Source organism: Dreissena polymorpha, chromosome 5 (genome assembly GCF_020536995.1).
Source record: "Dreissena polymorpha isolate Duluth1 chromosome 5, UMN_Dpol_1.0, whole genome shotgun sequence".
NCBI classification, from domain to species: domain Eukaryota; kingdom Metazoa; phylum Mollusca; class Bivalvia; order Myida; family Dreissenidae; genus Dreissena; species Dreissena polymorpha.
The window spans coordinates 104,202,778-104,229,572 of NC_068359.1; the positions used below are offsets into that span (position 1 = coordinate 104,202,778).

At 41.1% G+C, this 26,795-nt stretch overlaps 2 protein-coding genes across 16 annotated transcripts; both read left to right on the forward strand.

The window, feature by feature from the left end:
* The first annotated feature begins 1,273 nt into the window (after nt 1-1,273).
* LOC127831527 (uncharacterized transmembrane protein DDB_G0289901-like) lies at nt 1,274-8,512 on the forward strand. Its single transcript, XM_052356511.1, has 6 exons — nt 1,274-1,330; nt 3,560-3,730; nt 4,162-4,815; nt 4,979-5,515; nt 5,562-8,026; nt 8,506-8,512. The coding sequence occupies exons 1-6, from the start codon at nt 1,274-1,276 to the stop codon at nt 8,510-8,512; spliced, it is 3,891 nt and encodes a 1,296-aa protein (XP_052212471.1).
* On the forward strand, nt 8,361-25,790 carry LOC127832385 (ATP-dependent RNA helicase DDX19A-like). Of its 15 annotated transcripts, none has more exons than XM_052357841.1 (11): nt 8,361-8,887; nt 14,900-14,992; nt 15,313-15,344; nt 15,420-15,490; nt 16,594-16,708; nt 17,058-17,235; nt 19,429-19,669; nt 20,314-20,476; nt 20,917-21,111; nt 22,277-22,338; nt 22,706-25,790. In XM_052357841.1, the coding sequence occupies exons 1-10, from the start codon at nt 8,703-8,705 to the stop codon at nt 22,336-22,338; spliced, it is 1,335 nt and encodes a 444-aa protein (XP_052213801.1). In that variant the 5' UTR covers nt 8,361-8,702; the 3' UTR covers nt 22,706-25,790. The 15 variants fall into 15 exon arrangements, 13 of the variants coding, with proteins under 13 accessions (XP_052213801.1, XP_052213796.1, XP_052213797.1 ...); XR_008026819.1 differs by having other exon boundaries at nt 8,368-8,887; nt 22,277-23,952; nt 24,098-25,790; XR_008026818.1 differs by having other exon boundaries at nt 8,368-8,887; nt 22,277-23,952; nt 24,104-25,790.
* The last annotated feature ends 1,005 nt before the right edge of the window (nt 25,791-26,795 follow it).

The window sequence follows — 26,795 nt, forward strand, 5'->3', positions numbered from 1 at the left end:
GCTTCGATCCATATACAGTTTGTGGCTGCCTGGCTGGTCACTATAATGCCATAGGGACATCAGTGAGCTTTACTTTTTAACCAGGTTTTCCGAAGGAAAAAACTGGTTATTAGATTGGCGAATGCGGGCGGGCTGGCTGGCTGGCTGACGGGCGGGCAAGCTGGCGGGCGGGCGGAACAAGCTTGTCCGGGCCATAACTATGTCGTTCATTGTCATATTTTAAAATCATTTGGCACATTTGTTCACCATCATTGGACGGTGTGCTGGCGAAATAATTACGTCGATATCTCCAAGGTCAAGGTCACACTTTGAGTTCAAAGGTCAAAATTGGCAATAAATGAGCTTGTCTGGGCCATAACTATGTCATTCATTGTGAGATTTTACAATTATTTTGCACATTTGTTCACCATCATGGGACGGTGTGTCGCATCACGAAAGAATCACTTCAATATCTCCAATGTCAAGGTCACCACAACTTAAAATAGATTTATTTTGAAACAAACTTACAAAGGGGGTTAATTTTGTTTGTTCATTTCAGAAGTTCAGTTTGAGTTGTCTCCCTTAATCAGATTTTTTTTCACAATGAAAACCTGGTTTTGTGACAATTTTGTCCCTTGTTCTTAATTATTTCACCCCGAAGATCTTGACTCTTTGAGAAGCTACTCATGAGTGACTATTTTTGTCCCCTACTGGTTTCACCGGAGGGGACTTATGGTTTGCGCTCTGTCTGTCTGTCAGTCTGTCTGTCACACTTTTCTGGATCCTGCGATAACTTTAAAAGTTCTTAATATTATTTTCCTGAAGCTTGAAACATGGATAGATGGCAATATGGACATTATGCACATCATTTCATTTTGTTCCTACGTCAAAAAATCTGGTCGCTATGGCAACAAATAGACTAGAAATACTGCTGAAAATGGTTGTTTTCTGGATCCTGCGATAACTTTAAAAGTTCTTCATATTTTTTAATGAAAATTGAAACATGGATAGATGGCAATATGGACATTATGCACGTCATTTCATTTTGTTCCTAAGTCAAAAATTCTGGTTGCTATGGCAACAAAACAAAAATAAAAATTCTGACAATGGTGGAGCCGGTAGTGGACATATATTGCTTGGCTAAAGTCTTGTTTAAAATGACACTCTTTTATGGCAAGTATGTTATGGTCTTAATGAGTGTCCGAATAAACAGGTATTATCATTATAAAGCATTCAAGTGTTTCTTCTAATATGATCATTCCTCATACAACTAAATTTTTTTCAGCATTTGAAGATGAGTGATGACTGGGGAGCAATTGTAAATGACCAAGAAAAGAATCTTTTACAACAGGTTTGTTATATCTAGTGAATTAGATTTCTTTAAAAAAACAACAACAACATATTGCAAGTTAAACGCTAAAATTTTGAAAGGCAATTTGACACAATTACCGTAATGTAAAAGGGAATAGGCTATACAATTTTGTAAGTTATAAGTTAATGACTGTTAGTTAAAAAAATTACAGTTTAGTACTTATAATGTAAGTGCTCTTTTTACAATTTTAAAATAAGATATCCTTTATATATCTAATCAATTTAATCATTTAAATTTCCTCCACAAGAACTGAATGTTAATGTTAATTTTAGTCAAGTGGCATGCTTATTGATTAGAAAAATAGACTCATTTTTGCATATTTATGCACAATGTTTCACATGATTAAATGTATGCAGTACTGAGGTAGGTAATATGTATATTATAATGAGACAATGTATCTTGAATCCTTGTAGTAAATTGTTTCTAGGTTTACTCCTATGCCTGATATAATTATACCCCCACAAACGAAGTTTAGGGGGGTATATAGGAGTGAGCTTGTCTGTCGGTCTATCTGTCGGTCCGTATTAAGTGTCCGCTCTCTAATTCAAGTTGTTTTCATCCGATCTTCACCAAACTTGGTCAGATATTGTATCTAGATGATGTCTAGGTCAAGTTCGTATATGGGTCATGCCGGGTCAAAAACTAGGTCACGGGGTCACTTAGTGCATTTTAAACATTGAGCATGGTGTCCGCTCTCTAATTAAAGTAGTTTTAATCCGAGCTTCACCAAACTTGGTCAGAAGTTGTATCTAGATGATGTCTAGACCAAGTTCGAACATGGGTCATGGCAGGTCAAAAACTAGGTCACGGGGTCACTTAGTGCTTTTTAAACATTGAGCATGGTGTCCGCTCTATAATTAAAGTAGTTTTCATCCGAGCTTCACCAAACTTGGTCAGAAGTTGTATCTAGATGATGTCTAGGCCAAGTTCGAACATGGGTCGTGGCAGGTAAAACTAGGTCTCGGGGTCACTTAGTGCGTTTTAAACATTGAGCATGTTGTCCGCTCTCTAATTCAAGTAGTTTTCATCCGATCTTCACCAAACTTGGTCAGAAGCTGTATCTAGATGATGTCTAGATCAAGTTTGAATATGGGTTATGCCGGATCAAAAAAACTAGGTCATTGGGTCATTTAGTGCGTTTTAAACATTCAGCATGTTGTCTGCTCTCTAATTCAAGTAGTTTTCATCCAATATCTTTACCAATCTTGGTCAGAAGTTTTATGATCTCTACGCCAAGTTTGAATATGGGCATAAAAAACTAGGTCACGGGGTCACTTAGTGCGTTATTTAACATCCAGCATGATGTCCGCTCTCTAATTCAAGTAGTTTTCATCCGATCTTCACCATACATGGTCAGAAGTGGTTTCTAGATGATGTGTAGGTCAAGTTCGAACATGGGCCATGCCGGGTCAAAAACTAGGTCATTGGGTCACTTAGTGCGTTTTAAACATTGAGCATGTTGTCGGCTGTTTTTTGTGAAGACAACATGCAAAATATTCTGTGTCAATGCGGCATGTGGGGGTATTCATCACGTCTGTGACAAAGCTCTAGTTTTCTCTGGTCGCAAAAGTGTTGCTAAAATCAGAATTGATTAAAACTCATGTTTAAGTACAACAAATATTGACTGCAAACATGTATTTTAATGGAATAGTTTTAATGTGTTAATTTTATTAACACATTTTTTGCATATTGTAGAGTTATGTTCTGTGTTTTATATGTATTCATCTACCTGATAATTGATTTCAACATGTGTTAATAATACATTCCACTTCTGACACAAACTTTCAAGGACCACAATGGAAATAAGGGATATTGCTCTTTTTTGTGTAATCCTTGGCGTTAGTGGGCATGCCATTGTGCATTCTATGCATGTACTTTTCAATTATGATTGTTTTTTACTTCATATTGTTTTATGTACATGTTGTTTCAATGTACATGTATTGTGTGTATGTATGCTATCTCCGAAATAAATCTATCTATCTATTCACTGACTACAGTCTCTTTAGAAAAAAAAGAACTTCATCAAGTTGATTTTAGAAAAGTGTTTATTATAAACCTTAAATATGGACAAGGGTGAGTATTCAAATAATAGTATGTAATAAATCTGTTTAAATATAAAACGGAATAAAAACAAGCCAACAGCTAAAAACTGTAAGGTTAAAGCCTAATTTATATATATACTTTATTAATTATATGCATTTACTTTAGGTTGTGGGATTAAAAATCGAGAGCAAGACAGCCGGAAATGCCTCGCGCACTGTGAGTAAAGAGAGTCCAGGTGGCAGGGGAGATTATGTTGAGCCCAAGGTGGAGGCAAGTGCTGCGGGAGAGGACGAGGAACAGTCAGGTAAGACAGCTGGCAATGCTTCACTGTTAAGAGTTGGCCAGTTCAATACGAAGAAACGAGATATGCGTCATTATTTTTATTCGCTGCAGATTCTCTAAAAATAAATACAATACATTAAACAGTCAAACATACCAAATTATTAACATATTATTTAAATAAATAATTCAAACAATCGCGCGTATGTTATAATAATGATAATGCATGCAGAAATACATAAACAATATAAATAACAGCAATATATTTACCGATATAAATTCTTCCATACACAAAACGCCACACTCTTAAACAATTTTAAACTTAACAGATATTTACGTCAATCAACAATAAATCAATGACGTTGGATGAGTATATATATATTTCGCACCAACGTTATAATTAAATTTCCCGTAATTAACGGCGTTAACACTCACAGACTGTGAGTAGAGAGAGTGCAGGTGGCAGAAGGGATTAAATTGAACCCAAGGTGGAGGCAAGTGCTGCGGGAGAGGGAGAGGATCAGTCAGGTAAGACAGCTGGCAATGCCTCAGGCTCTGTGAGTAGAGAGAGTCCAGGTGGCAGAAGGGATTATGTTGAACCCAAGGTGGAGGCAAGTGCTGCGGGAGAGGGCGAGGATCAGTCAGGTAAGACAGCTGGCTATTCCTCAGGCTCTGTGAGTAGAGAGAGTCCAGGTGGCAGAAGGGATTATGTTGAACCCAAGGTAGAGGCAAGTGCTGCGGGAGAGGGAGAGGATCAGTCAGGTAAGACAGCTGGCAATGCCTCAGGCTCTGTGAGTAGAGAGAGTCCAGGTGGCAGAAGGGATTATGTTGAACCCAAGGTGGAGGCAAGTGCTGCGGGAGAGGGCGAGGATCAGTCAGGTAAGACAGCTGGCAATTCCTCAGGCTCTGTGAGTAGAGAGAGTCCAGGTGGCAGAAGGGATTATGTTGAACCCAAGGTGGAGGCAAGTGCTGCGGGAGAGGGCGAGGATCAGTCAGGTAAGACAGCTGGCAATGCCTCAGGCTCTGTGAGTAGAGAGAGTCCAGGTGGCAGAAGGGATTATGTTGAACCCAAGGTAGAGGCAAGTGCTGCGGGAGAGGGCGAGGATCAGTCAGGTAAGACAGCTGGCAATGCCTCAGGCTCTGTGAGTAGAGAGTCCAGGTGGCAGAAGGGATTATATTGAACCCAAGGTGGAGGCAAGTGCTGCGCAAGAGGGAGAGGATCAGTCAGGTAAGACAGCTGGCAATGCCTCAGGCTCTGTGAGTAGAGAGAGTCCAGGTGGCAGAAGGGATTAAATTGAACCCAAGGTGGAGGCAAGTGCTGCGGGAGAGGGGGAGGATCAGTCAGGTAAGACAGCTGGCAATGCCTCAGGCTCTGTGAGTAGAGAGAGTCCAGGTGGCAGAAGGGATTATGTTGAACCCAAGGTAGAGGCAAGTGCTGCGGGAGAGGGCGAGGATCAGTCAGGTAAGACAGCTGGCAATGCCTCAGGCTCTGTGAGTAGAGAGAGTCCAGGTGGCAGAAGGGATTATGTTGAACCCAAGGTGGAGGCAAGTGCTGCGGGAGAGGGCAAGGATCAGTCAGGTAAGACAGCTGGCAATGCCTCAGGCTCTGTGAGTAGAGAGAGTCCAGGTGGCAGAAGGGATTATGTTGAACCCAAGGTAGAGGCAAGTGCTGCGGGAGAGGGCGAGGATCAGTCAGGTAAGACAGCTGGCATTGCCTCAGGCTCTGTGAGTAGAGAGAGTCCAGGTGGCAGAAGGGATTATGTTGAACCCAAGGTGGAGGCAAGTGCTGCGGGAGAGGGCGAGGATCAGTCAGGTAAGACAGCTGGCAATGCCTCAGGCTCTGTGAGTAGAGAGTGCAGGTGGCAGAAGGTATTATATTGAACCCAAGGTGGAGGCAAGTGCTGCGGGAGAGGGCGAGGATCAGTCAGGTAAGACAGCTGGCAATGCCTCAGGCTCTGTGAGTAGAGAGAGTCCAGGTGGCAGAAGGGATTATGTTGAACCCAAGGTGGAGGCAAGTGCTGCGGGAGAGGGCGAGGATCAGTCAGGTAAGACAGCTGGCAATGCCTCAGGCTCTGTGAGTAGAGAGGGTCCAGGTGGCAGAAGGGATTATGTTGAACCCAAGGTGGAGGCAAGTGCTGCGGGAGAGGGCGAGGATCAGTCAGGTAAGACAGCTGGCAATGCCTCAGGCTCTGTGAGTAGAGAGAGTCCAGGTGGCAGAAGGGATTATGTTGAACCCAAGGTAGAGGCAAGTGCTGCGGGAGAGGGCGAGGATCAGTCAGGTAAGACAGCTGGCAATGCCTCAGGCTCTGTGAGTAGAGAGAGTCCAGGTGGCAGAAGGGATTATGTTGAACCCAAGGTGGAGGCAAGTGCTGCGGGAGAGGGCGAGGATCAGTCAGGTAAGACAGCTGGCAATGCCTCAGGCTCTGTGAGTAGAGAGAGTCCAGGTGGCAGAAGGGATTATGTTGAACCCAAGGTAGAGGCAAGTGCTGCGGGAGAGGGCGAGGATCAGTCAGGTAAGACAGCTGGCATTGCCTCAGGCTCTGTGAGTAGAGAGAGTCCAGGTGGCAGAAGGGATTATGTTGAACCCAAGGTGGAGGCAAGTGCTGCGGGAGAGGGCGAGGATCAGTCAGGTAAGACAGCTGGCAATGCCTCAGGCTCTGTGAGTAGAGAGAGTCCAGGTGGCAGAAGGGATTATGTTGAACCCAAGGTGGAGGCAAGTGCTGCGGGAGAGGGCGAGGATCAGTCAGGTAAGACAGCTGGCAATGCCTCAGGCTCTGTGAGTAGAGAGGGTCCAGGTGGCAGAAGGGATTATGTTGAACCCAAGGTGGAGGCAAGTGCTGCGGGAGAGGGCGAGGATCAGTCAGGTAAGACAGCTGGCAATGCCTCAGGCTCTGTGAGTAGACAGAGTCCAGGTGGCAGAAGGGATTATGTTGAACCCAAGGTAGAGGCAAGTGCTGCGGGAGAGGGAGAGGATCAGTCAGGTAAGACAGCTGGCAATGCCTCAGGCTCTGTGAGTAGAGAGAGTCCAGGTGGCAGAAGGGATTATGTTGAACCCAAGGTGGAGGCAAGTGCTGCGGGAGAGGGCGAGGATCAGTCAGGTAAGACAGCTGGCAATGCCTCAGGCTCTGTGAGTAGAGAGAGTCCAGGTGGCAGAAGGGATTATGTTGAACCCAAGGTAGAGGCAAGTGCTGCGGGAGAGGGCGAGGATCAGTCAGGTAAGACAGCTGGCATTGCCTCAGGCTCTGTGAGTAGAGAGAGTCCAGGTGGCAGAAGGGATTATGTTGAACCCAAGGTGGAGGCAAGTGCTGCGGGAGAGGGCGAGGATCAGTCAGGTAAGACAGCTGGCAATGCCTCAGGCTCTGTGAGTAGAGAGAGTCCAGGTGGCAGAAGGGATTATGTTGAACCCAAGGTGGAGGCAAGTGCTGCGGGAGAGGGCGAGGATCAGTCAGGTAAGACAGCTGGCAATGCCTCAGGCTCTGTGAGTAGACAGAGTCCAGGTGGCAGAAGGGATTATGTTGAACCCAAGGTGGAGGCAAGTGCTGCGGGAGAGGGCGAGGATCAGTCAGGTAAGACAGCTGGCAATGCCTCAGGCTCTGTGAGTAGACAGAGTCCAGGTGGCAGAAGGGATTATGTTGAACCCAAGGTGGAGGCAAGTGCTGCGGGAGAGGGAGAGGATCAGTCAGGTAAGACAGCTGGCAATGCCTCAGGCTCTGTGAGTAGAGAGAGTGCAGGTGGCAGAAGGGATTATATTGAACCCAAGGTGGAGGCAAGTGCTGCGGGAGAGGGCGAGGATCAGTCAGGTAAGACAGCTGGCAATGCCTCAGGCTCTGTGAGTAGAGAGAGTCCAGGTGGCAGAAGGGATTATGTTGAACCCAAGGTGGAGGCAAGTGCTGCGGGAGAGGGCGAGGATCAGTCAGGTAAGACAGCTGGCAATGCCTCAGGCTCTGTGAGTAGAGAGAGTCCAGGTGGCAGAAGGGATTATGTTGAACCCAAGGTGGAGGCAAGTGCTGCGGGAGAGGGCGAGGATCAGTCAGGTAAGACAGCTGGCAATGCCTCAGGCTCTGTGAGTAGAGAGAGTCCAGGTGGCAGAAGGGATTATGTTGAACCCAAGGTGGAGGCAAGTGCTGCGGGAGAGGGCGAGGATCAGTCAGGTAAGACAGCTGGCAATGCCTCAGGCTCTGTGAGTAGAGAGAGTGCAGGTGGCAGAAGGGATTATGTTGAACCCAAGGTGGAGGCAAGTGCTGCGGGAGAGGGCGAGGATCAGTCAGGTAAGACAGCTGGCAATGCCTCAGGCTCTGTGAGTAGAGAGAGTCCAGGTGGCAGGGGAAATTATGTTGACCAAGGTGGAGGCAAGTGCTGCGGGAGAGGACGAGGAACAGTCAACAGTATGGGGAAACAGCCTATCGGTTTCCAATATTGGGACATCTCTGTTGTTTATTTCTGCTTAATAATTAAGAGTATAGGCAAACTAGTAATGTTTTTTAATACAATTTATCTGTTAATTATGGTCCACAGACAGGAGGATTATATTGGAGTCAATCTATTTGTCGGTCTTTTTTTTGGTTTGTTTGCGTAAAATATTAAAAGTTAGCGGAACAATCCTCCTCCTCATTTTTGAAGCCATCAGCTTGAAACTTAAGATATGTCATCACCATTAAGTAGATGTGCGAGATACTTTCATTCTCAATAATCCGCGTGTTCCTGATTTATTTGTCCTTTAACTTAGTCATTTTTATGCCAGAAGCATAAAATATACTGTTTGTATATAAACTACTTCTACATTTCTCCAGGGAATAAATCTTAACTTGAAATATGTTGTGTTCTGAGTATAGGTGCTAGACACAATTTTTACAGTGAATTATACTTTGAATGTCAGAAGTAGTAGGGGATTTACAACACTTTAAATGGAGAGATATTTGCTTTATGGGCCAAGATGTATACAAGGTAAAAGTAGAATGGTACTGTTAGTTGATTCAAGCTAGTATTTTCAATAATTGACCACAGTATATCGTAATGATTAGAATGACCAATGCTAATCCAGCAGGAATTTCCTCATCCTGATAATATCTGTGTTCCAGTCTCCAAAGAAGAAGAGTCACTGCTGCGAAAGTTGCTGCACTCCAAGCTGGTGTCCACGAAGGCTGACCTGGAGATCCTTCAGAAGGATCCCAACTCTCCACTCTACTCAGTGAAGACTTTTGAGGCTCTCCCATTGTGAGTCACACTCTCTGTTCTCTCCACTCTACTCAGTGAAGACTTTTGAGGCTCTCCCGTTGTGAGTCACACTCTCTGTTCTCTCCACTCTACTCAGTGAAGACTTTTGAGGCTCTCCCATTGTGAGTCACACACTCTGTTCTCTCCACTCTACTCAGTGAAGACTTTTGAGGCTCTCCCATTGTGAGTCACACTCTCTGTTCTCTCCACTCTACTCCGTGAAGACTTTTGAGGCTCTCCCATTGTGAGTCACACTCTCTGTTCTCTCCACTCTACTCAGTGAAGACTTTTGAGGCTCTCCCATTGTGAGTCACACTCTCTGTTCTCTCCACTCTACTCAGTGAAGACTTTTGAGGCTCTCCCATTGTGAGTCACACTCTCTGTTCTCTCCACTCTACTCAGTGAAGACTTTTGAGGCTCTCCCGTTGTGAGTCATACTCTCTGTTCTCTCCACTCTACTCAGTGAAGACTTTTGAGGCTCTCCCATTGTGAGTCACACTCTCTGTTCTCTCCGCTCTACTCAGTGAAGACTTTTGAGGCTCTCCCATTGTGAGTCACACTCTCTGTTCTCTCCGCTCTACTCAGTGAAGACTTTTGAGGCTCTCCCATTGTGAGTCACACTCTGTTCTCTCCACTCTACTCAGTGAAGACTTTTGAGGCTCTCCCATTGTGAGTCACACTCTCTGTTCTCTCCACTCTACTCAGTGAAGACTTTTGAGGCTCTCCCATTGTGAGTCACACTCTCTGTTCTCTCCACTCTACTCAGTGAAACTTTTGAGGCTCTCCCATTGTGAGTCACACTCTCTGTTCTCTCCACTCTGCTCAGTGAAGACTTTTGAGGCTCTCCCATTGTGAGTCACACTCTCTGTTCTCTCCACTCTACTCAGTGAAGACTTTTGAGGCTCTCCCATTGTGAGTCACACTCTCTGTTCTCTCCACTCTACTCAGTGAAGACTTTTGAGGCTCTCCCATTGTGAGTCATACTCTCTGTTCTCTCCACTCTACTCAGTGAAGACTTTTGAGGCTCTCCCATTGTGAGTCACACTCTCTGTTCTCTCCACTCTACTCAGTGAAGACTTTTGAGGCTCTCCCATTGTGAGTCACACTCTCTGTTCTCTCCACTCTACTCAGTGAAGACTTTTGAGGCTCTCCCATTGTGAGTCACACTCTCTGTTCTCTCCACTCTACTCAGTGAAGACTTTTGAGGCTCTCCCATTGGGAGTCACACTCTCTGTTCTCTCCACTCTACTCAGTGAAGACTTTTGAGGCTCTCCCATTGTGAGTCACACTCTCTGTTCTCTCAACTCTACTCAGTGAAACCTTTTGAGGCTCTCCCATTGTGAGTCACACTCTCTGTTCCCTCCACTCTACTCAGTGAAGACTTTTGAGGCTCTCCCATTGTGAGTCACACTCTCTGTTCTCTCCACTCTACTCAGTGAAGACTTTTGAGGCTCTCCCATTGTGAGTCACACTCTCTGTTCTCTCCACTCTACTCAGTGAAGACTTTTGAGGCTCTCCCGTTGTGAGTCACACTCTCTGTTCTCTCCACTCTACTCAGTGAAGACTTTTGAGGCTCTCCCATTGTGAGTCACATTCTCTGTTCTCTCCAGTCTACTCAGTGAAGACTTTTGAGGCTCTCCCATTGTGAGTCACACTCTCTGTTCTCTCCACTCTACTCAGTGAAGACTTTTGAGGCTCTCCCATTGTGAGTCACACTCTCTGTTCTCTCCACTCTACTCAGTGAAGACTTTTGAGGCTCTCCCATTGTGAGTCACACTCTCTGTTCTCTCCACTCTACTCAGTGAAGACTTTTGAGGCTCTCCCGTTGTGAGTCACACTCTCTGTTCTCTCCACTCTACTCAGTGAAGACTTTTGAGGCTCTCCCATTGTGAGTCACACTCTCTGGTCTCTCCACTCTACTCAGTGAAGACTTTTGAGGCTCTCCCATTGTGAGTCACACTCTCTGTTCTCTCTACTCTTCTCAGTGAAGACTTTTGAGGCTCTCCCATTGTGAGTCACACTCTCTGTTCTCTCCACTCTACTCAGTGAAGACTTTTGAGGCTCTCCCGTTGTGAGTCACACTCTCTGTTCTCTCCACTCTACTCAGTGAAGACTTTTGAGGCTCTCCCATTGTGAGTCACACTCTCTGTTCTCTCCACTCTACTCAGTGAAGACTTTTGAGGCTCTCCCATTGTGAGTCACACTCTCTGTTCTCTCCACTCTACTCAGTGAAGACTTTTGAGGCTCTTCCATTGTGAGTCACACTCTCTGTTCTCTCCACTCTACTCAGTGAAGACTTTTGAGGCTCTCCCCTTGTGAGTCACACTCTCTGTTCTCTCCACTCTACTCAGTGAAGACTTTTGAGGCTCTCCCATTGTGAGTCACACTCTCTGTTCTCTCCACTCTACTCAGTAAAGACTTTTGAGGCTCTCCCGTTGTGAGTCACACTCTCTGTTCTCTCCACTCTACTAAGTGAAGACTTTTGAGGCTCTCCCATTGTGAGTCACACTCTCTGTTCTCTCCACTCTACTCAGTGAAGACTTTTGAGGCTCTCCCGTTGTGAGTCACACTCTCTGTTCTCTCCACTCTACTCAGTGAAGACTTTTGAGACTCTCCCGTTGTGAGTTACACTCTCTGTTCTCTCCACTCTACTCAGTGAAGACTTTTGAGGCTCTCCCATTGTGAGTCACACTCTCTGTTCTCTCCACTCTACTCAGTGAAGACTTTTGAGGCTCTCCCATTGTGAGTCACACTCTCTGTTCTCTCCGCTCTACTCAGTGAAGACTTTTGAGGCTCTCCCATTGTGAGTCACACTCTCTGTTCTCTTCACTCTACTCAGTGAAGACTTTTGAGGCTCTCCCGTTGTGAGTCACACTCTCTGTTCTCTCCACTCTACTCAGTGAAGACTTTTGAGACTCTCCCGTTGTGAGTCACACTCTCTGTTCTCTCCACTCTACTCAGTGAAGACTTTTGAGGCTCTCCCATTGTGAGTCACACTCTCTGTTCTCTCCACTCTACTCAGTGAAGACTTTTGAGGCTCTCCCATTGTGAGTCACACTCTCTGTTCTCTCCACTCTACTCAGTGAAGACTTTTGAGGCTCTCCCGTTGTGAGTCACACTCTCTGTTCTCTCCACTCTACTCAGTGAGGACTTTTGAGGCTCTCCCATTGTGAGTCACACTCTCTGTTCTCTCCACTCTACTCAGTGAAGACTTTTGAGGCTCTCCCATTGTGAGTCACACTCTCTGTTCTCTCCACTCTACTCAGTGAAGACTTTTGAGGCTCTCCCATTGTGAGTCACACTCTCTGTTCTCTCCACTCTACTCAGTGAAGACTTTTGAGGCTCTCCCATTGTGAGTCACACTCTCTGTTCTCTCCACTCTACTCAGTGAAGACTTTTGAGGCTCTCCCATTGTGAGTCACACTCTCTGTTCTCTCCACTCTACTCAGTGAAGACTTTTGAGGCTCTCCCGTTGTGAGTCACACTCTTTGTTCTCTCCACTCTACTCAGTGAAGACTTTTGAGGCTCTCCCATTGTGAGTCACACTCTCTGTTCTCTCCACTCTACTCAGTGAAGACTTTTGAGGCTCTCCCATTGAGTCACACTCTCTGTTCTCTCCACTCTACTCAGTGAAGACTTTTGAGGCTCTCCCGTTGTGAGTCACACTCTCTGTTCTCTCCACTCTACTCAGTGAAGACTTTTGAGGCTCTCCCGTTGTGAGTCACACTCTCTGTTCTCTCCACTCTACTAAGTGAAGACTTTTGAGGCTCTTCCATTGTGAGTCACACTCTCTGTTCTCTCCACTCTACTCAGTGAAGACTTTTGAGGCTCTCCCATTGTGAGTCACACTCTCTGTTCTCTCCACTCTACTCAGTGAAGACTTTTGAGGCTCTCCAGTTGTGAGTCACACTCTCTGTTCTCTCCACTCTACTCAGTGAAGACTTTTGAGGCTCTCCCGTTGTGAGTCACACTCTCTGTTCTCTCCACTCTACTCAGTGAAGACTTTTGAGGCTCTCCCATTGTGAGTCACACTCTCTGTTCTCTCCACTCTACTCAGTGAAGACTTTTGAGGCTCTCCCATTGTGAGTCACACTCTCTGTTCTCTCCACTCTACTCAGTGAAGACTTTTGAGGCTCTCCCATTGTGAGTCACACTCTCTGTTCTCTCCACTCTACTCAGTGAAGACTTTTGAGGCTCTCCCATTGTGAGTCACACTCTCTGTTCTCTCCACTCTACTCAGTGAAGACTTTTGAGGCTCTCCCATTGTGAGTCACACTCTCTGTTCTCTCCACTCTACTCAGTGAAGACTTTTGAGGCTCTCCCATTGTGAGTCACACTCTCTGTTCTCTCCACTCTACTCAGTGAAGACTTTTGAGGCTCTCCCATTGTGAGTCACACTCTCTGTTCTCTCCACTCTACTCAGTGAAGACTTTTGAGGCTCTCCCATTGTGAGTCACACTCTCTGTTCTCTCCACTCTACTCAGTGAAGACTTTTGAGGCTCTCCCGTTGTGAGTCACACTCTTTGTTCTCTCCACTCTACTCAGTGAAGACTTTTGAGGCTCTCCCATTGTGAGTCACACTCTCTGTTCTCTCCACTCTACTCAGTGAAGACTTTTGAGGCTCTCCCATTGAGTCACACTCTCTGTTCTCTCCACTCTACTCAGTGAAGACTTTTGAGGCTCTCCCGTTGTGAGTCACACTCTCTGTTCTCTCCACTCTACTCAGTGAAGACTTTTGAGGCTCTCCCGTTGTGAGTCACACTCTCTGTTCTCTCCACTCTACTAAGTGAAGACTTTTGAGGCTCTTCCATTGTGAGTCACACTCTCTGTTCTCTCCACTCTACTCAGTGAAGACTTTTGAGGCTCTCCCATTGTGAGTCACACTCTCTGTTCTCTCCACTCTACTCAGTGAAGACTTTTGAGGCTCTCCAGTTGTGAGTCACACTCTCTGTTCTCTCCACTCTACTCAGTGAAGACTTTTGAGGCTCTCCCGTTGTGAGTCACACTCTCTGTTCTCTCCACTCTACTCAGTGAAGACTTTTGAGGCTCTCCCATTGTGAGTCACACTCTCTGTTCTCTCCACTCTACTCAGTGAAGACTTTTGAGGCTCTCCCATTGTGAGTCACACTCTCTGTTCTCTCCACTCTACTCAGTGAAGACTTTTGAGGCTCTCCCATTGTGAGTCACACTCTCTGTTGCTCGCATTCCTTAACAGTCAACAGTTTATTTCAAATATTTACTTGCTGTATATTTCATGGAAGTAAACATTCTGTAGAAATAGTTGTTGTTTTTTTTAATTGAGTATCAGGGGTCTCACTGGCCCAAAAAAGTTGTCACCACTTTTTCGCGACGTGAAAATCTGTCGGTTAATCTTACTTCATTATTAATGACAATCATTTAAGAAACCTTACTACATTCATGTCATTGACTATATTATTACTTTTATTACTTTGATTTCCTATAAATACACATAATTACAAGAAGTAACTTCATATGTGTTAACACGCTTAGTTTTGGTATGAATAACATTTGTTCCTGATGATAAACAACATAGGTGCTGAAAATAATATTAACAAACTGTAACAGTAGGCTGCATGAATATTTCATATTCATTTATTCAAACGTAGAACCAATCAAATGTACATCATCTGAAAAGAAAAAAGAAAAGGATTTTCTCTGTCTTCATTTGTTCCAAGCTCTAAAATAAACATCAGTGTAACCATGAAGTAGCATACTCCATTGTAATTAATATGTTACATAAGAATTGTTCATAATAGGAGATGTCTAATTTATAAAAGTTAAAAACTTTATTTCAACTTATTTACTAATGTCAGCATTGTTGACAGTTTCATTGGGTCGCGAAAATATATGACAATATGAAAATAACACTCCTTGCACAGGGCTGCATGATTATGCACTCTGCCTGGAAATCCTATACATGTTTAAATCTTTACTACTATAAATCTTATAAATCTTATAATTCAGATGTATTCCTGTACGGTGTTGTTTCAGGAAGCCAGAACTACTCAAGGGTGTATATGACATGGGTTTCAATGCTCCATCCAAAATACAGGAGACAGCTTTGCCAATTTTATTAGCAGATCCGTAAGTGTTCAGTCTAGCCAAGTTCACTAATCTTCTTGCCTTTGTTTATTAAATAAAATAAAAACATATTGTTTTGTATTCCAAGCAACTAAATTATGTAGGCATAGGATTTCTAAACTGTTGCAATATTTATTTGCTAAGTAAAATAAGAACAGAAAGCTTTTATTGTACTCTGTAAAAATATGTGAACATGATATCCAATCCAATCTAACACTTTTGTTTTTTTTAAAGTATCTTTTGATAATTTAGCCGGCTTGGTTATGTTTTTAATCAATGGAAAATGTTGATTGTTCTATGAATGTGACTGGATGTAATTTCAGTCCCACCAACATGATTGCCCAGAGTCAGAGCGGTACAGGGAAAACTGCAGCCTTTGTGCTGACAATGTTGAGCAGAGTGGATTCTAGTCGTGATTACACTCAGGTAGGTACAGGGAAAACTGCAGCCTTTGTGCTGACAATGTTGAGCAGAGTGAATCCTAGCCGTGATTACACTCAGGTAGGTACAGGGAAAACTGCAGCCTTTGTGCTGACAATGTTGAGCAGAGTGAATCCTAGCCGTGATTACACTCAGGTAGGTACAGGGAAAACTGCAGCCTTTGTGCTGACAATGTTGAGCAGAGTGAATCCTAGCCGTGATTACACTCAGGTAGGTACAGGGAAAACTGCAGCCTTTGTGCTGACAATGTTGAGTAGAGTGGATCCTAGCTGTTATTACACTCAGGTAGGTACAGGGAAAACTGCAGCCTTTGTGCTGAGACAATGTTGAGTAGAGTTGATCCTAGCCATGATTACACTCAGGTAGTTACAGGGAAAACTGCAGCCTTTGTGCTGACAATGTTGAGCAGAGTGGATCCTAGCCATGAATACACTCAGGTAGGTACAGGGAAAACTGCCGCCTCTGTGCTGACAATGTTGAGTAGAGTGGATCCTAGCCATGATTACACTCAGGTAGGTACATGGAAAACTGCTGCCTCTGTGCTGACAATGTTGAGTAGAGTGGATCCTAGCCATGATTACACTCAGGTAGGTACATGGAAAACTGCTGCCTCTGTGATTACGATGTTGAGTAGAGTGGATCCTAGCCACGATTACACTCAGGTTCGTACAGGGAAAACTGCAGCCTCTGTGCTGACAATGTTGAGTAGAGTGGATCCTAGCCACGATTACACTCAGGAAAGGTACAGGGAAAACTGCAGCCTTTATCCTGACAATGTTGAGTAGAGTGGATCCTAGCCACGATTACACTCAGGTAGGTACAGGGAAAACTGCAGCCTCTGTGCTGACAATGTTGAGTAGATTGGATCCTAGCCACGATTACACTCAGGAAAGGTACAGGGAAAACTGCAGCCTTTATCCTGACAATGTTGAGCAGAGTGGATCCTAGCCATGAGTACACTCAGTAGGTACAGGGAAAACTGCTGCCTCTGTGATTACAATGTTGAGAAGAGTGGATTGTAGCTGTGATTATAATATTTTGCTATAGAAGTCTTAAACTGAAAAACTATTGGGGCTATGAACTTAGTATTGCCATTAAAAACACACACCAAAGTATAGTAATACATGTAATGGAAACAAAAGGCAATGTGTTGTTTCTTTCAGTGCCTTTGCCTAGCGCCTACCTATGAACTGGCTTTACAGATCGGCTCTGTTACAGAAAAGATGGCTAAAAACATGCCAAATGTCAGGATTGGTTATGCTGTTAAAGGGGAAAAAAGTACACCATTATATCAGTTCTTTTGTTATTTACTTGTTAATAATTGATTAATGATAATTTACAATGAATTATTTATCTATTTGTTTATTTAGTAATTGTTAAAATGATTATTATTAATTGTTAACCTGATTACTATATATAAACTATGCATAATAGGATTATAATTTTCTATCTTTTGTTGGAATATACTTTCTATTAAGATGATACAACTTTTTGTCATTTCTAGTTGTTAATACAGTTCAGTGTAAAAAATAAATTTTCAACCAAATAACAATTCTTGAAAATAAACAGACATACATACATTCTTCTCAAAGCGATTTGCCATTCAAGTAAACTGCTTTATGTCTAGTTGCCCGTGGTGAGAAGTCCACAGACCACATTCTGATAGGGACACCAGGCACTGTGTGTGATTGGTGCCTGAAGTTCAAGAGTATTGACCCCAAGAAGCTGGTGGTGTTTGTACTGGATGAGGCGGATGTGATGATTGCTACACAGGGACACCAGGATCAGAGCATCCGAATACAGAGGTAGGGCTGGCTTGAATGTAGGTAAAAATGCCAGAGGTAAAAATGCCATAGGTAAAATTGCCAGAGGTAAAAATGACAGATGTAAAGTGGTAAAAATGCCATAGGTAAAAATGCCAGAGGTAAAAATGCCAGATGTTATATAGTTAAATAGAGTTTTGAGCAATATTTTTAAGGATATTGGTGTATTGTAGGAATTACATTCTTTGCTAAGGCAACAAATATATTTTTTAATTGAACATGTTATTTATATTTATTCTACTTGTCTCACTAATAAATTTAGACTGTAAGAGAAAGCTCTTTCTGTATTAACAAAGTTAAGTGAATGTTTAAAATCCTCAATTGATTAAGAAAAAAAATGCAGTTAGATATTGTGTACACAATTCCGGTTTGGGGGGGATTTACTCTGTAATAAATCTATATACTATCGGCTCTAAGTTTAAATGCTTTAATTAGCTAGACGTATCAATACATGTCTCATTTAATTATTATTGTAAACATAATCACCATCAAAACCCTGCTTGCTTGTCACGTTGCTTTAATAATGTATTGTCCTAAAAAATCAAAAGATTCCATTACAACAATAAAAATCCAATAGCTTATAAAAGGAATTTAAGAAGTATTATTTAATGACTGATTCATTAAAGAAACAAAAAATCCCAACAAATAAAAAGAATGAATAAAGCACATTAAAAAAATTATAGTCAAAATGTATTAGTGAGACAAGTAGAATAAATACAACATGTTTGATTAGAAAAATATTTCCGTACAATACTAAATATCCTTAAAAAATATTGCTCAAAACTCTATTATACTATTTAACATCTTTCACTTTTACCTATGGAATTTTTACCTATGGCATTTTTACCACCTTACATCTGGCATATTTACCTCTGGCATTTTTACCTATGGCATTTTTACCTCTGGCATTTTTACCGCACACCGGCTGGCTTACTCAGTTGGTGCATGGCAATTATGCTCATGGGAACAGTGGTCTTGTGGTAGGATGCAGGTTTAGGAATAGGGGGTCTCTGATTCAGTTTCCGCTCAGAGTTCTGGATTTATCTGAGCAAAAAATTAATCCCACGCTTTCCACCCAGGTGTATAAATGGGTACCTGTGAGGGCAATAAGCCAATGTGCCATGGTTGCATACTGTGCTAAGTGTAAAAGAACAACTTTAATCCCGGTGATCAGCAGGATAGTTTCAAGTCAGCCAAAGAGGTCCAAAGTTTTCAACAGCAGACAAGGAACCTGACCTTTGATCTTTTAAAGGATGCGACATCTGTTGATTCTCTCAAAGTGAGGTTTGTGCTAATGATAACAGACTCCTGCATTCATGTGTAATTTAAGCTTCTTATGTGCATCTGTATTAGGGACACTGGGGTGATTTTATCATCCTGAGTGCTATGTTATCTTATTTTCTCACACTGGTTACACAATCCATTTAACCTCATAAGGTGTTCCCACATATGCAATAAACATATTTCTTAAAATAAATGGTTGCTTTCAATTACATTTTAACTGGAAGCATTTAATTTGTGTATGACTTCCCCTTTTTGCCATAGCACTGTTCACAAAGTCTACCTTTTATTTTATCCTGCCTCTGTTGCAAACATTGACCGAATAAAGCAGGGTCGAATAAATTTTCCTATCCGGTCAACAGGAAGAAGTGTATTCCTACGCACGCTGCGACGATTAACATACAGAACCACAGAAGATTTTATTCACAGGTCTAATAATCTCGTTTCGCTATGGGTTTCATCTCATTAAACGTAAACGTTTGCGCCAAACAATAATGTCCTTTTATCGCTTAGCTTTGCAAAAAATGTAAAGTTGATATAAAACACTGGTCACATGAGAAACGTTTTAATTAAATCAAAGTCAGCGTTAACATGAACACATAAAAAGTTGTAATAATATATATGAGCTGGTCTTCGGGAAAACTGGGCTTAATGCATGTGCGTAGTGTCGTTCTCGATAAGCCAGTACAGTTGCAACAGGTTTATTATGTACAACACTTTCCACATGGACTGGAGACCTCCTATAAACGAAAACTTCAATAAAGCAGAAAGTGTTCCTCTGATCACCTTGTGCAGACTTCATAGGCTATTATGGGACAACTCTTCTAGCCCATGTGTAAAGTCTTAGTTTTCCCAGATTGCAACACGCATATGAAAGCTGTGTTATGTGTTCAGGCAGCTGTCCAAGGGCTGCCAGATGCTGCTGTTCTCAGCCACATACGAGGATGATGTGATGAAGTTTGCGCAGGCCATGATCCCCAACAACCCCGTGGTGATCAAGCTGCGCCGGGAGGAGGAGAGCCTGGACAACATCCGCCAGTTCTACGTGCAGTGTACCGACCAGGAGGCCAAGTTCCAGGCCCTCTCCAACATCTATGGGGCCATGTCCATAGGGCAGTCCATGATCTTCTGTGCTGTAAGCACGCCCAGTCACATCATGGGCTTCATAGTTGGTTCAATAATGGGCTCTTTCTAGAAGCAACTCTGTTGTTGCCTATGTGCTATTTGATAAAGGCTTACGGGTTTAATGTTTGTGCAATACATTGTACATGTATGTTGGTCTCCTTTTTAGTTTGTTCAAATCATGCACCTTAGGTTAAATTGACCCCACCCTAGCAGTATCTGAGTTGCTTGTTTTTTATATGTATATATTAAACACTTACAGTTGTTCTTATACTGTCTTCGACCATATCAAATCTGTGTTCTACAGAATAAAAACCTACATAACAACCACAGTTATTACACACAAAAATTATGCACATAATAGTCTTTACCTACATTTCTCAGGTGAGCGATTTTTGGTCTGTAGGCCCTCTTGTTTTCATATTTAAATGTTTGCTCCAATTGATTTAAAAAAAGATGATATAATACATCATATAATAATGATACCATTTAGTTTATAGAATTAACAATAGTGATAAATCACTAAGAAGCAAGCGTGCAGTTGCTTTTACGGATTCTTAAGTGAATTATACAATTATACGAATTGTTCATTCATTAACCCATTTAAAGATGTTGCTTGGCAAATATTATGATGTTATCCGTAATGTCATGTTTCAGACTCGAAGAACAGCCCATTGGTTGTCAGAGAAGATGACTAAAGATGGCCATGCAGTTGCCTTGCTGTCTGGTGACCTTGACATTGCCCAGCGTGCGGCCATCATCAACAGATTCCGTGATGGAAAGGAGAAGGTCCTCATTACAACCAACGTATCAGCCAGAGGTAAGACACTTATGTGCATTAGTATAGACAATATATCACATCCAACATATCAGCCTGAGGTAGGAAAGCTGTGTGCATTAGTATAGACAATATTGACATGTTTCAGCCAGAGGGACACTATGTATCATAGTAAAGTAAATGAGAAGGGAATAATAAATCTTTACATCAGTTTCTTATTCTTTGTTTAATGTTGACACTATCTTCTAAACAATTTTAGATTTGTTATAAGTGCGAGTATGTAAACTTACAATGTTTATATTCCGAGCTGTCAGTTATGATTTTTTTTTTCATTATTGTGCGCTCATGATAACATATTATGGGTATTCATTTTATTTTTTTGCTTTATATTAGTACATTTGTATATCAATTAGAAGTATACAGATGTTTGTGTCCTTTCTTCCTCTATTCACTGCAGTGAACATGTGCTGATGTTGTTACAGGTATTGATGTAGAGATGGTGACAGTTGTGGTGAACTTTGATATGCCAATCCTACAAGAGTCCCGGCAGGCTGACTGTGAGACCTACCTCCACCGTATTGGACGCACTGGCAGGTTTGGCAAGAAAGGACTTGCAATCAACATGATAGACGGCAACAAATCACTGCAGGTCATGAAGGCAATAGAGAAACATTTCAGTGAGTAGTGTTCTCTACTATAGATTGACATAGAACTTCACAGGAGAGCAACAATATGGCAACACCATATTGTAATATAGGGATTTCCGATTATATACAATGAATACATTTTGAAAAGAACTAGAACACTGATAGCTCAAATCTTTAATTCACTGTTTTCCAAAACAGTTTTGAGTAACATTTGCATCCATGCACATTGATTATTGAAATGACTTCATTTAAGTTGCTAATTGAAAAAGTTATTATACATTGTATTTAAGACACTTTGCTGAGGTCACTTTTTCATGCATTGCAAGAATAACTTTCTTTCATAATAAGGTTCCAGATGGGGTAGAATATGGCACAATAATATTAATATGAATTCAAATGGTTTCAATTTGATGCTTTATAATTTCAATTAAAATTTACATACTTAAATACAAATATTATATACCGGTAGTTTTAAATATTTCTAGCATAATTTAACAAATTACATGTACCCAAAGATGGTTGAATTGGAAATCTATATCAAAATTTGTTTTCAGTAAATTATTATCTTAATATCTGCTTCTGTAATTTCACTTTCTAGAACAAACAAAAAATTGAACAAACTAAACTGGCGGTAACCATGTCCCTCATTTTGTTTTTGACATCTTAGCACTAGATAATTCTACTTTTAATCTCAATTAGTGTACTGTGTATGTGTTGAAACATGATTATATGACTCAAACCAATCATATCTATGATTTGAAATTAATCCATCAATTACTTGACATATCATTAAGTAGTTTTACTATAAAATTAATGTGAGTCTTGATCCGGGAAATCAGGGCTGACTGCAAGTGCGTAAACTGTTGTCCCAGATTAGCCAGTGCAGTCCACACGTGCTAATCGAGAACGACACTTTCCGCTTTGATGGTATTTTTGTCTAAAGGAAGTCACATCTTACTGAAATTCCAGCTGAGCCTGAAAGCGCTGTCTCTGATTAGCTTGTGCAGACTTATCTGGAACAACAGTTTTGTGTGCAAGGCTATTTGTACGAGGGGCTGTTCAAGAACTAAATTTGTGGATTCATGTTAGGGTGTTCACATTTCATATATATTACTTACTGTGGTATTGTTGCCATCTTTAATTCTGAGTGTTCAATGTTAAAGCCCAATAGAGTGACTATATGTTGACATTTCAGATCGCGCTATCCACCACCTAGATGCTGATGATATAGAAGCCTTGGAAAAGATAAGCACCTGAGTAAAGTCAGTTTGATCCCATATTGCTATGAACGATTGTCATACACCTGCATTATGGTTACCTGTTTACTAATAGTGCAGTTGTAAACAAATACATGTATGGCATACAAATGGAACAGACAATAACCAAAATCAATTTTAGAGAAAAAGTTCAATAATTGGTTTTCATTAACTGATAAATATGCCAATATTGCTCTGACAGGTTGTTCTTAAATGTTCCAGAGTTCAATTATTGATGAGTATGACGCCAATAAAAGCAACATGTGAGAACTTCTAGCTTGAAAGACATTACCCTTAAATATATCAATTCACGTTTGTCATTTGTTAAGGGTTCTTTTGATAAAGTATATGTTTTTTGTTTTTTTCAGATTCAAAAGCAATTTCAACTGATGCATAATAATGCAAGTAATGTGTAATTATGTGTCAGAAAAGTTTTCTAGCTGTTGATAACAAGTAATGTTATTACTTAATTACATGACCCACTTGATACTTATGTTAGATTTTAAATAAATTTTTAGTTTCAAATGTTAAACAATCAGTTATTGTTACTGCACTTGGCTCACTAGTATATGTTTGTGAGATTTTACATGGCTGTACATGTGTTTTTATGATCATTATGTAAATATCAGTGCAAAGTTATTACTTTCTATTGTAAACAATACATCATAAATTGTTTAAAGAATACTTTTGATTTGTATGAAGTTGGGCATATAGTAGTCACAAGACTCTGTGAATGGCTCAGTGGCTCTACCCGCTCGGATTTCATTTATGCCCTGACAAATGTACATCCTTCAAAGGATTTAAATATAAATTCTGATAATTACTCTCCAAGACCACATGATGTGTCACTCCTTGGTGAAGGATTAGGTCTCAAATGAAGGTCAACCTTTAAACCTTTTAGTTTCAACTGTGTTACTTAAATATGCATGGAAAGATGTTAATATGACTACAGATCATTATTCCCCATGCCCAAACCCGTTGGTCAAAGGTTGAGATCACAATTGACTGTCAAAATTAACACATACTTGTGTCTGCTCAGTTACTTAAATATGCCAGTAAGGATTTTAGTATGTCTTTGAATAATTAATCTGCATGACTAGGCAACATGTCAACACCTCCATGCTCCTCAGTGAAAAATCATGGTCACAATTCTAGGTCAATAAATTGTATTGTTATCTCTTTAACTTTAAGTAGTCTTGGAGAATTCTATTTAGATTTTGATTATTATTTCCCTTCACCGAAAGTGTTATCAAACAAATCTCATTTTCCTTGTTGAAAGGGCAAGGTTACAGTTCAATGTTGAATACCATGCATTTAAGTTTCTGTTTTGTAACTTGTATGTGCCTAGAAGGATTTAGATATAATATTGGATTACTATTTCTCATGACCAGACAATGTTCATTGTTCATCAGCCATTTATAATGCCCCCCTTCGAAGAAGAGGGGGTATATTGTTTTGCATATGTCCGTCGGTACGTCCGTCGGTTGGTCTGTCCACCAGATGGTTTCCGGATGATAAATCAAGAACGCTCAGGCCTAGGATCATGAAACTTCATAGGTACATTGATCATGACTGGTAGATGACCCCTTTCGATTTTCAGGTTACTGGGTCAAAGGTCAAGGTCACAGTGACTCAAAATAGTAAAATGGTTTCCGGATGATAACTCAAGAATGCTTAGGCCTAGGATCATGAAACTTCATAGGTACATTGATCATGACTGGTAGATGACCCCTATTGATTTTCAGGTCACTATGTCAAAGGTCAAGGTCACAGTGACTCGAAATAGTAAAATGGTTTCCGAATGATAACTCAAGAATGCTTACGCCTAGTGTCTTTTAAAATTCTTATCACTCCTAAGTGAAAAGTCAAGATCACAGATCAAGGACACGCGTGCACAACCTTTGCTCTGTGTAATGCCTAGAAGGTATCTAGGTAATATTATTATTCCCCGCCATAGGCGGAGGGATATTGTTTTGGCGTTGTCCGCCCGTCTTTCCGTCCGTCCGGAGCCATATCTTGGAAGTGCTTTGGCGGATTTCATTGAAACTTGGTATGAGTATGTATATGGATAAGAGAATGATGTACGCCAAATGGCATTGTAGACCCATCAGTTAATAACAGAGTTATGGCCCTTTGTATCTTGAAAAAATGCTTTTTTGTGTGTCCGAAATTATCCCCCGCCATAGGCGGAGGGATATTGTTTTGGCGTTGTCCTTTTGTTCGTCCGTCTTTCCGTCCGTCCGGAGCCATATCTTGGAAGTGCTTTGGCGGATTTCATTGAAACTTTGTATGAGTATGTATATGGATAAGAGAATGATGCACACCAAATGGCATTGTACACCATCAGTTAATAACAGAGTTATGGCCCTTTGTATCTTGAAAAAATGCTTTTTTTGTGTGTCCGGAGCCATATCTTGAAAGTGCTTTGGCGGATTTCATTGAAACTTGGTGTGAGTATATATATAGATAAGAGCATGATGCACGCCGAATTGCATTGTACACAATCAGTTAATAACAGAGTTATGGCCCTTTGTATCTTGAAAAAATGCTTTTTGCGTGTGTCCGGAGCCATATGTTGGAAGCGCTTTGACGGATTTCATTGAAACTATATATATAGAGCATGATGCACGCCAAATTGCATTGTACACCATCTGTTAATAACGGAGTTATGGCCCTTGGTATCTTGAAAAAATTCTTTTTTGAGTGTCAAATATAATACTTTAGTGTCCAGAAGCATATTGGCGGGGGATATCAATTCAACGAATTTGCTTGTTAGTTATTATTATTGCCATGATAACCAAAGTATGTGTCATGTACAGCTCATAGGCTCCTGATACAAATTCAAGGTCAGAAGCCAATATCTTTATCTTTTGCTTTAAATAGTGAAATAATGACTTTTCAACACTTTTGTATACTGTTCATTATTAGTTAATCAAGTCTTTCCCATTTCTCACCCCCCTTGATAAACATTCACTTCATGGGCATATGTCACATCCTTGATTAACCTTGTTAACATTTTATAAAAAAAATAACACATACATAGCAAGTACATGTACATTAATCATACAAGATAGTTATATTTTATGTTAGGCCCTTGCTCAGCCAAACTTATTAACATACTACCCTTGCTAAAGATGTTTGAGATTGGGGTATTAGAGTCACTCTTCGGTCAGGAGGTTTGTCCAGGTTTGGCCGCATTACATTTTACAAGTTTTCCACATGTCTGTAATCATCAAATTGAATCTCCAATGCGTGTTGATGTATCCACAGAGATATTTGCTCTTGAACATAGCTGACAATGCAGTGTGGTATTAGTAAGCGTGTTTGTATGAGAGTTCTAGTTATCATTGCTTTTGGTAAATGATATTTTCCTCAACAACAAATACAGTGTGTTAGCCATTGAAAAGACATTTTGTGCTGATTGAATATCATCATTAAAGCGAGTAAATACAATAGTATATCCTTTCTTGAAACAAATAAACCGTTGATGAATCAAAAACTAGAATAAAAGTTCAGAAGAAGTAGTAACAGAAAGTAACTGAAATTAATGTTTTTATTCAGTTGCAATTGCCCTATAGCAAAAATCCGTCTTGTACACAAGCTGTGTGCTCTATTTGAAAACACAAAGCGCTCAATAATTCTAGGCTACAGCAAATTCTAGTAAACGTGTCCGTATCTTGCTCGTTGTTAATATCACTGAAAATTTGATTTATGATACAAAAAAAGGATTGTTCAATTGTCTTTTTTTAGAATTTCTCAATCATAGCCATGTGATTGTTTATGATTGCAAAAATTAAGATGTTGACATTTAAATCCTATGTACTTGCATTAAGTTAAGTTTTTAGCTTGAGGTTATCACCAAATGTAATTGACAACTGATATTCCTTATCAGAAAGTAGACTGGCATATGAACATATGTTTTTTATGTCCCCCACCTCTATAGTGGGGGACATATTGTTTTTGCCCTGTCTGTTGCGTTGTTTGTTTGTTTGTGCAAACTTTAACATTTGCCATAACTATTGCAATATTGAAGATAGCAACTTCATATTTGGCATGCATGTGTATCTCATGGAGCTGCACATTTTGAATGGTGAAAGGTCAAGGTCATCCTTCAAGGTCAAATATATGGGTCAAAATCGCTCATTTAATTTACACTTATGCAATATTGAAGATAGCAACTTCATATTTGACATGCATGTGTATCTCATGCCTCATGGAGCTGCACATTTTGAGTGGTGAAAGGTTAAGGTCATCCTTCAAGGTCAAAGTTCAAATATATGGGGACAAGTGTTTCACAAACACATCACTTGATTTTCATTTAAACAAGTAAGTCTACATGATTTAAGAGGTTTCTTAGTTAAATTCGTTAGATTTACTCACAATTCTTTTTATTGGTTTTAATAGACTTTCTAAATGAGTAATGTGAATTCATAATGTTGATTTTGTTGATTCATTTGC

Coding starts and splice junctions, on each gene's coding strand:
- LOC127832385 (XM_052357841.1), top strand. CDS start 8,703: ATGCTAATCCAGCAGGAATTTCCTCATCCTGATAATATCTGTGTTCCA. Junction 16,709..17,057: donor TGCTGTTAAAGGGGAAAAAA/GTACACCATTAT, acceptor CTTTATGTCTAG/TTGCCCGTGGTGAGAAGTCC. Junction 20,477..20,916: donor AACCAACGTATCAGCCAGAG/GTAAGACACTTA, acceptor ATGTTGTTACAG/GTATTGATGTAGAGATGGTG.
- LOC127831527 (XM_052356511.1), top strand. CDS start 1,274: ATGAGTGATGACTGGGGAGCAATTGTAAATGACCAAGAAAAGAATCTT. Junction 3,731..4,161: donor GCAATGCTTCACTGTTAAGA/GTTGGCCAGTTC, acceptor ATTGAACCCAAG/GTGGAGGCAAGTGCTGCGGG. Junction 5,516..5,561: donor CTGGCAATGCCTCAGGCTCT/GTGAGTAGAGAG, acceptor ATTGAACCCAAG/GTGGAGGCAAGTGCTGCGGG.